General features: G+C 48.4%; 1 protein-coding gene across 1 annotated transcript in view; it reads left to right on the forward strand.

The window, feature by feature from the left end:
* Positions 1-13054, forward strand: part of LOC141971173 (uncharacterized) — a 47528-nt gene that overhangs the window by 9132 nt on the left and 25342 nt on the right. Inside the window, exons 8-12 of the mRNA XM_074928335.1 lie at positions 2117-2297; positions 3678-3864; positions 5002-5135; positions 7661-7867; positions 10747-11040. Coding sequence (XP_074784436.1) covers positions 2117-2297; positions 3678-3864; positions 5002-5135; positions 7661-7867; positions 10747-11040 — 1003 coding nt within the window. The remainder of the gene's footprint in view (positions 1-2116; positions 2298-3677; positions 3865-5001; positions 5136-7660; positions 7868-10746; positions 11041-13054) is intronic.

Genomic DNA, 13054 nt, shown 5'->3' on the forward strand with positions numbered 1-13054 from the left:
TCCTAGAAAAACATGATGTAATTGGTTTTGTGTTAGGAGTTCCACGGGACTGGGGTGTTTTGGAATGGGGCTGTGACCACTGCCTGGCAGACACTGGCCGAATAGCTCCCTCCTGCATTTGCTCTGTATTGTGATGGGCACGATCCTTTCTCCAAGAATTTGCTGGCACTTTCTACTTAATGCTCCCTGCTGCCAAAACAGCCAGATCAGTCACAGGCTATGCAGACATGACGCAGAGCTCAGAGCCAGAGCACGCGGCGTTTGCGGAATTTATTCTCTAGAGGTGCCTTTTGCTCCTCAGGGCCCTGGGCCTGTTTGCATTTCATCCTGAAGGAGGACTAGACCTCCACTACAAATGGGAGAGAAGCGTTTTGAACCACATCTTGTGTAATTGATGCCAAATGATGTTACTGTCGGGAGACTCTTTGGGATGCTTTGGAACTTGCTTGCCAGCGGAGGGAGCGCAGCAGTGCCGTGGGGTTCCGTCTGCTGGGGATCAGAACCCTGCACGGTTACAAGCAGTACCCGGCTCACAGTGCTGTATATACCTATGGGGGTGACGCTCCCAAGCAGCTGCCGGTTGCTTTGCAAATTAAAAGAAAGGGTTTTAGCACAGAAATCTTTTCATGAACAAAAGTGCATGCACCGAGTTACGGAACTGTTGTAGAAGTGTGTGTCTTACGAGGTGTAAAGAGCCGTCAAACCATGGTTGGTTCAATGCGCTCGGTGGCTGGTTTTGCATAACCTATTTAACCTGGTTAAAATGTTTTCACAGGAGGAGAGGAGTGAAATAAAAGGACCAAATACAGTAAAATACGTGACCAATATATCTTCCATCAACAACACCGGTCTGATACCAACACCACCTCCACCCCAGCAAAAAAGTGGAAAAACAGTGAGAACTGGGGTGACCAGAGGGAGACAATTGCGTCCCGTCGCTGTACCCAGTGAGGCAGAGGTACCTCCAAGGATGGTAAGTCAGCTCTCTCTACTTCTCTGTTTATGGACAGGTATATAATCTTCCCTGTTGGTGTATTTGCCTAATGTTTAGCACATAAATCTTTTCATGAACAAAAGTGCATGCACCGAGTTACGGAACTGTTGTAGAAGTGTGTGTCTTACGAGGTGTAAAGAGCCGTCAAACCATGGTTGGTTCAATGCGCTCGGTGGCTGGTTTTGCATAACCTATTTAACCTTGTTAAAATGTTTTCACAGGAGGAGAGGAGTGAAATAAAAGGACCAAATACAGTAAAATACGTGACCAATATATCTTCCATCATTAACACCGGTCTGATACCAACACCACCTCCACCCCAGCAAAAAAGTGGAAAAACAGTGAGAACTGGGGTGACCAGAGGGAGACAATTGCGTCCCGTCGCTGTACCCAGTGAGGCAGAGGTACCTCCAAGGATGGTAAGTCAGCTCTCTCTACTTCTCTGTTTATGGACAGGTATATAATCTTCCTTGTTGGTGTATTTGCCTAATGTTGAAAGACGTGTTTACCTAGTTTGCATAAATATTCACCAAATTTTTGAAAGAAATAAAATTCATAACTAAAATATATATATTATAAATATATATATAAAGTTAATATATAGAATATATATAATGTAAGTGCCACCCATCTCTCTATATACTAAAACATTTGGTGTTTTTCATCAGCTGGGGGAAAAAAGGGTGCTTGAGCAGAAAAACCATGGGAACTCTTACTTAAAGCCTTCTGGTTTAGTCGATCCGATCCTGTCTGTGACCATATCTGGTACCATAACTTCAGAGGGATATAGGAAATGCCTTGAGGGTGTGAAAACTTCATCTGTTATACTATATCTCCAGCCAGTTTTGACTCCTGTAAAAGGGAATTGTAGGAACCCTGGATTAGGGGGGACCATACGGTTCACGGTTCCTGCAATTTTGGGCAATTAGATGCAGTGGATTTTCAGTTTGAAACATTTTCCTCCCCTTCTGCATGTTACAAAGCACTTTCCAATTTAAGCAGCCCAAGGCTCATCTTAAAAGACTGGAAGCCTCAAGTGTACGCCACACGTACATGCTCTTTGTGTTCACCTTTTGTTAGAGTTGGAAGCTGAATGCATTTTTTGTGTCTTTCCTGCTGCAGAATTCTGGAGTAGTCTTCAGGTCCGGGGTACACAGCGGCCCATGTATCACCATGGCCTTTCTGGGAAGAAATCTGCATTTATTGGGCAAGGATGCTGATAAGAGGAGTGAAATCACAGTCTATCAGCAGCACTGTGGAGGAGAAAACCTTTGTGTCTACAAAGGCAACCTATTGGAAGGAGGTGAGGGTGAAGAGTCAAAGAATTCATATCAATTCTGGTGACATCATGTATTTTTTTTTTGCTAAAAAGTTGGTGTGGTATCAAAATTACTTCAGCTGAGCTCAGTCAAGGTATATGCATCCAGGGATTTCTATACCATCTACCTCCACACTAAATCTGGATCTACTGTTTCATGATTGAAAGTGAGGTTAGAATGACTTCTGCAAATTATGGTGGAAGAAACTTAGAGAACTAATTTAGCAAAATACTGTAGCTTAGGTTAATTTCATATAGAGCTGTGTGGTTAATAAAGTAGTAGTAGGAGCAGATTGTCCTTAAATAGGGGTTATCTGTTTCTGGCTTTACACAGTACATCGGTGCATGTTGCTTATTACTCCAGAAGGAAAAGTAGATAAGGGGAGCCCAACTCCCATCTCTCTGACGTGAGTGCAATTCCATAGCACCAGTGGAAGGTGAATTGTGTTCTGGGAACCTGGGAAGAGGCAATGGCTGGGACATTGTCACTTGTGAGGAGGAGTGATTCCACCGATGACCCCCTCATTCCAGCTCACAGAACCCCTGTGCTGGCGTTTTCAGCGGGCGTGGGAAGATGGTGCAGAGCTCCCTGCGCTCCCGCTCGTCCCCGAGGCTGTGGGAGCACCGCGGCGTGCCCGCGGATCAGCTCACGGGGCTGCTGGGCTGGCTCCCCGCTGTGTCCTCTGTGCCTGCCCCTCTTGTCCCCAGCCCCGCTCACAGGCCTGAGGGGGTGACCGGTGTAGAGGGGGTACAACCCCGTCCCCCCGGCAGGGAGCGGGGTGGCCGCCTCGGTGCCCTCCCGCCTGGATGCCAAGCAGTGCCTTGCAGAGCAGCTGGAACGGCTCCAGAAGCAGCATCTTTCCGGTGCCCGGTGTTCCCTGAGCCCAGCCGCGTCCGTGCGGGCCCAGGGCCGCTGGTGCTGAGCTGTGCTCATCTGGAGCCTCGGCTGCCCCTGCCAGGGGTGTCCCACTGCGGGGGCTCTGACATGCTGCTGCCCTGCACCGGGTGGGCCCGTGCCAGGAATCCTAAACCTCCTGTGCACGATGCCCACTCCTGTAAGGCAAGGGCGGAGTTAATTTTGTGGAGATGGGAGGCTCTGCTCTCTGTTCTGCTGTTGCTGTGAGCGCCCAAACGGAGTGGCTTGTCACAGGGGTGTCCAGCTTGGCACTCTGGGGTTGGAGAGAGACGCGGCTGTTGTGTGGGGAGGAGGTGGGGTATTACCGACTAATTAATGTACCCGAGAACCAGAGTGCCTGACCTCAGAGGGCTGGGTGCTCTGGTGGTGATGCAGGTGAGATACGACGATTGCAACAGCCTGGCAGCAAAGCATAACCTCTCTTCTTTGAATCCCTTGTGTGACCGCAGAGACCTTTCAGTTCATCTCAAGGAGGCACCGAGGTTTCCCCTTCAGCCTCACCTTTATTCTCAACGGGCTGACAGTGGACAGATTGAGCTGCTGCTGTGAGTACAGACACCGGAGGCCCTCCACGGTGGGAGGCAGACAGGGATACTTCAGATTTGTCAGTGTGGAGGGAGCATCTCCCTGCTACAGGTATGGAGACGAGTGTGCTTTGCTCACAAGGACCTCGCAGCCCAGTAGTTTGAATTTATCCCTTGTTTCCTCTTTGGTCATCTTTCTGGCACCCTGCAGCTCTTCCTCATCCCTGAGCAGAGCAGTGGCCAGGGGGTGCCACACTTACACCCCTTGCCTGCCTCTCGTGAAAGTGCTGGTGAAATAAGTACGCAGAGCGCTGCTGATTAACTGTCGTTTTGGGCGTTTTCTTTGTGATTGTGAGAACGGGGTAATTTATTTTTAAACAGCAGTTTTGGGGGAGGGAAAGATTTTAAGACACCCTTGTCTGTGAAGAAAACATGGTTTTCCAGAGACTTGTGGTTAGCTACGGTGAAAGTTCTGGTTTCAATGTCACCCCCTGCTTGCAGAATTGCATCGACACACTCCATAGAGCACAGTGTCCCGACCCTCGTGGGTGGTGTAGGGTGGCTCTCCGTGTCTGCGGGTAACGTGAAATCAGGAGCAGGAGCCCTGGTCTCTCAGATGAGCCTCCCAACCATGAGACAGAGGCTGCCACTCCTCTTTATACAAGAGGAGCAGTCTCACAGGTCACTCAAAATGCTTTGTTTTCCAACTGTTTGGGTTTCTGTTGGGTAGGAAAACCAGAACAGAAAGTGAAAAGAATTCAGTTTCAATCTGCCTCTTGCCCCGCCATTATTAGACCGAGCCGACAAATTAAAAACCAAAACGAGAGTTATCACTGTACTGGGTGTTGCAGCAGGATCAGGATCCAGCACGGGTCTGCCTTGGCACTTGCCTGCCCTTCTCAGTGGTTGTATCTTCACAGATCATTGTTGGCGTAGCTTGGAATGAATGGACACTTTGATCATTTTGATTTTAGTCAGTTTATACTTCAACCGTCACCTTTAAGTGGGGACAGTGTCACTCTCCTTCAAGGAAGAACTGTACCTGTGGTCGTGGAGCTCTTGAGAACTTCAGGGTGCTTCTCCAAGGGAGTGGTTATCAGTAACCGTGGGGTCTGAGTGGCAACACAGAGGCAGATGGGTACCCGGTTTCAGTGCTGATAATGAGCTGAACAGCTGACTGCCTGCTGCCCTTCCATTGTTCACACCAAGAAAAACATGATACCTTCCCATTCTCCTTGTTGTTTTATAGGTGCATTATTGCAATGGGCCTGGACAACAAGCCAGTGCCTCCCAAGAAAAAGATGGAGGAGGACCGTGAGGAAAATCCTGTGGGTTCCGGGGCAGATGGAGTGTGCATTGGAGATGGAGTGTGCATTGAGCCAGGTAAAGAGCAGCATTGAACAGAAAGATTCAGTGTTAGTGATCTCACCATGTGTGGAAGCAAATGTCCAAACTATGGAGGACAAAAAGAGAAGCAGGGGATGAAAAACGGGAGAGTAGGATTCTGTGGGTCTGGGATTGCGGGCCTCGGCCTTTGCCTGGGGCTTCCTCTCTGAGGACACCTGGTGCGAGGAGTGTGGCGATGCCTGTGTCTGGGTGATAAAATCAGTGGGGCTTCTTTGGGCCAAGCACCAGGACGAGAGGGTTTTGCAGGAGCCAAGGAAGTGAGTAAGGAAGGTCTGAGAGGCTGCAACAGGAGCCTGAGGGCGATGGGAAAGCAGGAGGGAAGTGGGGCACAGCGCAGGGACAGCCGTGAGGGGGGAGAATGGCAGCAGGCGAGGACAGGTAGAGCAGGAGGAGGGACCGGGGTGGGTGTGGGCAGGGAGACGGCCAGTCTGAGGGGAGCTCCAGTGCGGGGGAGTGAAGAGAAGATGGCGGCTGCAGGGGCAGGCTGTGGGCAAGGTGCTGCTGCCTGCTCCGAGGTGGGTGGCAGGGGAGGACGGACTGGGGAGGGGGGAGGCTCAGTGCTGGGCGCAGGAGGGGAGGGAAGGTGGGAAGAGCACGTAGCAGCCAAAGGTCAGCAAGATGCAGCGCTAGCTGAAGTGTTCTGGTCTCCTCTCCTCTGTTGCCAGGGGCCGTGCAGGGCTCTGTTCCCTAAGGCTCTTTCCCGCCCCCTCTCCACCACAGTGCCCCAGGCACCGCTCAGGGGACACCTGCCCCAACCTCCAGGTCCTGGCTTGTCTGAGCCTTTGTTCCTCTGCCCCAGGCCTACCAGCCCTCCTTTCGTGCCTCCTCTGCTCCGACCCCCCCGGACCATCGTCCTTTCCCCTTACTGACCGCTCCCCTTGCCTGTTGTAGCTAGCTGACCTTCCCCCTCTGCTTGAGGCCCACCTCCTTTCTGTCGGCAGATTTAAAAAGAAAGACCGGAGAGAGGCTGCCCTTGCTGAAAATCTGCCCGAGGGGCGTTTCTTGTGGCAGGCCAATGCAATATTTCTGGTATCAAACGGTGCGTGGCAGCTCCACCTGCACGCCCAGGATGTGCCACCTCGGGCCGGTCCCTGTTGCTGTCGGGGACTCTGCCTGCCCCCGCGGGAGAGGCGGTGGGCTCAGCTCTTATGATAAAGGCTTCTTCAGAGTGAGTCAGATTTAGAGAGGGATCTAAATTCCTACTTCCTATTCCTATTTTTACTTTCATAATTCCGCAGTGCTGCTGCTACTCAGCTTCCTCATTAGTCCCCCTGGATCTGTGTTTGGCATTAATCAAGCCTTTTTCCTTCAGCAGGGGGGCACCTTTCTGACAGTTGCCTAAGGAGGCCTCACTTCCAACAATGCAGTTGGAATCGCAAGTGATTTTGAACACAGAAAAAAAAAAATCTCCTTATTCCCTTAATTCTCATTGTCTGGGTAACCGTTTATCTGCCTAATTGGTTCTGCATCAGGTACTCTTGATTTCTGTCCCTGGCATCTGTCCCTTCAGTATTTTAAAAGCACCGATCGAAAGAAGAAGGGGTGGGCAATAAAATGGGAAAGGTGAGAAGTGATGGCCACGAGGGACAGACAGCTGGTGTGTCAGCGGTGGCAGCTCTCCGGCACAGTTGGGTTTGTTGCCTCTCTGCTGCACGCGCAGTGAGCTGGTGGTGGCAGAGGAATTACTGAATTTCACAGGGAAATCACTGACATCGCTACGCGCTGGTGCCTGGGGTTGCAGCCGCTGCAGCTTGGCTGGGCAGGGGAGGATTCTGTAATGCGTACGCGTGGGGCCAGTCTTTACTACAGATGTGAGCAGAGCTGTCTGTCAGCTACTACAGCTTGTCAGGCTCGTGGCCTGGGACGGAATCCAGACCGTGTTGGGGTGAAAATGGCAATTCTGTTGTCAGCTTCATTTGTCTGAGGATTTCACCTGGGAGCTGAAGGAGGTACCAGAGCAGTGCCATGACAGAATGTTCCTCCGCAGCACCCTTTGGCTGGATTGATTTAATTCATTCAGTTTGTAAGCCACTTCTTTGCTGATTAGCCACGTCAATCCACATGTGTCTTTTTTTGTGCTGCAGTAGATTACCTTTCTCCAGCTTTCTCTGTTGCTTGCATTTTTCATTCGTTGCAAGAGGATTTTCTCCTGTCATAAGAGACTGTCTTGCATTTTATTTCCGAGTTTGCCCAGTTCTCGGTTTTTCTACTCCTGTCAGTGGCTAATCGTTCTGATTGTTGTTTTTAATGTATTGATCATACTTGATGCATCATTCAGTAGCTTTACTGCATTTTTGCTATGCTATTTATGAGGAATACGATGCTTTTTTATGATAATGTGCTCTTATTCTTCCTGTCGGTGGTCGTAGATTCTCTCATGGCGTTAAAAAGACTGAGCAAATGCAAAGGCAAAAGGAGATTGATGAAGTTAAGCTCTGCCTGCTTAAATAGAACTTTATTAGTTGTGAATTCCGTCTCACCGTATGATTCTTGTATTTTAGAGTATGATGAAGATATTGAAGCAGAAGAGAGACAGATTGATGGTCAAATGAATGGAACATCAGAGTCACCCTCAGGTGATAAAAAACCCGACTTGGACATTGCAAAGGAGAGTGAAACCGCATCAGAGAAGGCATTGGAAGTCTCTGACAGTGAGAAGGATGAAGATGATGGATACTCTGACAGTGACTTCCAGGACGATGAACAAGGTTAGTTTATTTCATACTGAGGCTTAGAGAAGTTGACCTGATGCATGTTTTACATTTTGTGCATGTTTTACATCTTGTGCGTGCCTGGTACATATGTTAAGGGGAAAAGACAGGAAAACACATGCAATTCCTTCTGAACTGGAAAAAGGTAGCTGTTTTATCTGTGGTTAATTCGACCATCCATCACTGAAATACGGCAAAACCCACGGGCAGTGTAAGGGTGTGGCAGCTCACAGCAGACTTTGCTGAACTATTGAGGTGCAGAAATGGAGATGGAGCCAGTTGGCAAATTAGCTCTAAATACTTGGGCAGATCAGCACTTTGTGTCAGCGGTCACTGACGTCCGAGACCACTGACACCTTCTGAGGATACGCCCTTTTATCTGAGAAGCCCCCGGCACACCCGATGTGCCTCCTGGTGGTTTAGCAGTGCTGTCTTTAATGGCCCTGAGCAGCCAGAACCTCGGCGGCGTCCCCTGGCGCACCGCTGGCCCGTGCTGGCCGAGGGAGGAGATGCCGTCAGCTCAGCTCTCCCTGCTGCCTGCGTGGGATTATCTTCATCAATAATCCCATGGAAAACTCGCAGGCAATTTCTCATGTCTTCAGTGAACAGCAGCATTCCATTCACCATGTCGTGAGTAAGTCGGAACTGATCTGCCTTTTCCTTGTGGCAGTGTTTTAGTTCTCTCTTAACTTTTCTCCTCTATGGCTTTGTTAGATCCTGAGCTGACTTCTGTGCCTCTCGCTTGTCATCATGTACCAGGATTTCTCCATTTCCTGCTCTTTCAAAATCAATTACTTCATATTCCTTACATTTGACCGTCCTAATGTGCAAACCGTTTCTCGAGTTAAATGGAAACATTACTTTCACATTTGTATTTCTAGGTGAATTAAGCAATGGTAATATTAAGCAATACAGCTCTTTGTGAAAAGGTTGCAGCTGCAAGAAAGATCCAGTCTTTTTATAGAAAGTAAAAAGTCCACCAGAAATTCCAGTTAGGTTTGAAACATCCTTGCTTATAAACGCATTGCAGCGATCAAAAAGAATCTTAATTTTTGTTCTCTCATGATAATCAGAAATAGCTTGTGATTCAGGAATAATCAGTACAATTAAGCATTCTTTTCTGCTTGTTAGTGCATGGCATTATGAACTTCTCTGTGACTTCACTCAGCTGCCTCTCAAGCTCTAGCAGTGTGTGATGATCATTCATTCCTCTTTCCTATTTGTTCATTTTTGATATTTTCCCCTTTGTAATGAAATCTTGCTACTTTTTTTTTCCCCACCACTGAACAGAAGAGGTGGAGAGAAGGGATGAAAAAGATGTGGGTTTCTCCCAACTGAGATGTAATAATAAATTTATGAAAAATAAGTATTAATTGGTAATTTTGAGGGCAAGAAGAGCTTTCTGCTTGAATGAAGGACTCTCTGAAAATACTATAGGTGGAAATATTTCAAGCAACATTAGCAGCAACTACTAGTTCCATTTTTTTAGGCGATTGGTAAAGTGCCTAATAGCTCTCCACAGTGGAAGATGTTTCTGGATATTCATGATTGAAAACGTTTTTCTTTAATTCCACACCACTGTTTTTAGTTATGCCTTTTTGCACATCCTTAAGCTGGTCTTTTCGGTTCTTCGTATTTACAAATTCTCCAAGACAACATGACCCCATTTCATTGTTGCTAGCTTCAGCTTTCATCTGCTTGTGTGCTGAAATTCCACATGCTCTGTACATTTATTGTGCTTTGAGATCATCTGCCGAGCCTTGCACCTGTAGTTTTTTCAAAGAAGAACTCGCTTCAACTTAAGCATGTGTGTGTCAGAGTTGGTAGACCAGGATTTTGGATAGCAAGCTTTTGGGCATGGATGCTATGTTTCTGTGTTTCAGCAATCAGTACACGAATCCTCTTGTGAGCTCTGAGTGCTGCTTTGGCAGAAATAACACGCTAATAGTAATGGGATCTGGATCTTTATGAGTACGTGCTGTGGACAGATTTTGTCTCACCTTAGTTCAGCATATCATGACACGTGTTCAAGAGGGTCTGAAGCTGTTGGGCCCCTTGGGTCAGTTCAGCCAGCATACAGAGCTGAGAATGAAATCCAGATAGCCGAGGTGCCACAGATGTGACTTTTGCATCCAATATTATGAGTTGGACATAAATAAAGAGCGTGTAAGAGGGACCTTGGCATTCAAATCCCTGTGGACCATAAGCCAGTGAGTGAATTGGGGAGAATGGCTGACAGTTCCCCTGGTGCAGTGTGTAATCTGCACGTTGGAGTGGTTCTGTCTCTGAACTGTTTGTACTCCTGTCAGCGCCTGGGAGCGATGGTGTTTCCCGGGACTCTAAACGTACCTCCCGTCAGAACAGAGGCGCGAGTCCGGGGCAGGCTGGAGGTGCCAGAGTCGTTGCCAGGCGGTGGCTGCCTAGTCGTTTGTGCCTCAGGTCCGTGGCAGCAGATGCTGGAGGCCGAACCTCCACCGCCCGTGGCCCCGCGCGCTGCTCTGCTGCCCGTGGCTGTGGAATGAGCGTGCGCCTCCGCGGCTTCTCAGGGCGAGGCAGCATCCTCACAGCACCGCTGCAGCGAGCTGGCAGGGGGCGAGGGCTCTGCGCCTCCCCCTTTGCTAATTCTAAGGAAAATTGCGGAGTTTTATTGATTTGCTGGTCTGGCCCTATACAGGGCAGTCCACTGATTTAGAATGGCAGTTCCCATTCAAACACAGCTTCTTTGTTCTTGTTTTAATTAATTAATGGGAGTCGTTGACATATTTTAGGGAATTTTTAGCTTCCATGTTTGAGGTTTTTTTAAAAGCAGTCCTGCAAAGTTATTGTAATGCACTGCAGATGAGTTGGATATTTTAAAATATTACCAAAAATTGCAGCGAGCCTTTCTGAGGCTGAAGCAGATGAAGAAGAAAAGACAAACCCAGAAGATCTAACAGCGAGGGAAGACGCTGGAACTCTTGATGAAGATACAACATCAGTACAGCGTCAGGTTCCTGAAGTTCCTGGGGAGCTCAAACAGGCTGTGGCAGTAGCAAGTCTGCTCGAGGAAGACAAGGAAAGGGATGCAAGCAGTAGGGGGGACAATGGGGAGGATCTCAGGCCATCGGAAAGCAGCGTGTTGGAAGCAGCTGACAGCGATGAGGAGGGTCCTGACAGTGACGAGGGGAGCGGTGAGTACAGACCCTCTGCCCGGCTGTGGGTGACCAGTGCACGCCAGGGTGCCTGTCTGCCTTCACAGCAGGTCCTGGCGCAGCACGGGGGAGGCAGTTCTGGGCTGTTTCCAGGCTGCTAGAATACTCTCTTGGCTGTGAGCTAAACACCCACCCAGAACGTGGCCTTGCCTTATTGTTTCTTTTCTAGTGTTTCCAGCGTAAGGCTTTGACCGTTGTTTTTCACTCCAGTAGCTGGGTTTCGCATGTCATGCAATTATTATGAAATCCAAACGTGATTGATTACCTGTAGGAGAGTCTGTATGCCAGGTTGGGGGAATCTGTTGATAATGATCCAAAAAGAAACCAAAAATTACTGTGTGAATCACAGTGCAGCAGATGAAGATCAAAACTGTGTCAGTTGATCCATGGTTGTGTTGCTTCACTGTGTCGTGGATTTTTTGGGGAGGAGCAAATCAAATGGTTGTGCGAGGCCTCATTTTTACTGTTGATAAAATGGGCATCTTGCAGTTTCATCCTTACCTGTATGGGTAAGGGGCAATTAATAAAAGGTTGGCCACAAGAGCAAGGCTTTGCCTTATTGTATCTGGAAGGGGAAAAAATGTAAGCCCTTGCTTTGCGATGTCATCCAGGTCACAGGGGAATGTCCTGGGTGCTGTTAAATCAGGCAGCATAAAAGAACAGCTGTCTGCACTGGTGCTGGCGTACAGGAGAGCCACAGGCCATGGTAGATGAAATTTTCAGTTGTCTCTTTGTGTGCTGGATTTGCAGTGGAATGCAGAATGCATTCCCTTTATTTTAACAGAAGGCTTTGGTTCTGTTTCTGTTGCTTTCAGTTCACTGCAGTGCATCTAAGATAGTCTTGTGTGGCATAAACAATTGGAATGCTGCTGCTTAGTGCTCTGCAAGGCAGTTGCTGCTGGGTTACTTTGACTGTCTTGTGCGTTGCTTTTGTTTTGGTTTGCATTCAGAATTGAGACAGTAAAGACAGTAACGTGCTGTTCATTGAATAATGCTGAAGCCTCCAAAGATGTTTGGCTCCGGAACCCCTCTCTTGTGTGAAAGAAACTTCAGTTTAGGCACTTTCACCACTAGGCTCTTCAACACTAGAGTTGAGCAAGGACTACTGAAGAAGAACCTTACAAACCTAGAGGACAGAATGTTATGCTGTATCAATGGAATGTGTCAAGCTAGTGATCTGGTCCTGAGCTGGCCTAAGAAAAGAGTGTTGTTCTTTATTAGCACGATTCCTGTGTGCTTACATCCAACACACACGGTTTCATGGCTCTAGGCTTGAACAGAGATCCTCTATCCAGTACAGACAGATAGTCCGAATGGTAAGTAGGTAACGGCGTTTGATCCTTAGTCCAGTCCTGTTCACCTCTGCTGCCAGGAGACTACCTGAGATTCAGGGATGGTGCAGGTCAAGGAAGGACAAGAAAAACCATTGAATCCTAAAAATGATAGATAGGAACGACCTCCTAATTTGCATAGTGATTTGTCCCCGTCTACCTGGGGGTTATCTAGGTAAATTCTATAGCAAGGAAAGAATTGTCAAGAAACAGAGTGTAGAGCAATGAAAGAATTGGCTCTCAGTCCATTCTTGAGCCTCCAAAGGTCATTCTCAGGGTGGTGTTGAGAGGAGGATGATAGGCACTGTTCTGTTTTGTCCTGCTGAGACCCATCTGACAGGGTTTTTCCTAACCGGTGCTGTCATTAGCAGTGCAGAACTAATTTATTGGAGAAAATTGTATACGCTGAAGAAAGCAAAAGGTGCAGAGTGCTCCTCTGGGGTGGTTCAGATGTAGGCTGAGTCCAGGCAGATCACGACGGGTGGTGTGACAGGGTCTGTCAGAAGCGTGGAAGTACCTGGGGTGGGCTCCTGCTGCGCATTTTCTGATCTCGCTGCACTCTTTGTGACAAGGAGATATTGCCAGTCCCAAGAGAGAGAATTATTGTCAGCGGTGTTTGTCACCCTGCCCTAGGCTCGGTGTTTCGAAAGACTGCCAGTTCT

This window comes from Athene noctua, chromosome 28 (genome assembly GCF_965140245.1).
Source record: "Athene noctua chromosome 28, bAthNoc1.hap1.1, whole genome shotgun sequence".
NCBI classification, from domain to species: Eukaryota; Metazoa; Chordata; class Aves; order Strigiformes; family Strigidae; genus Athene; species Athene noctua.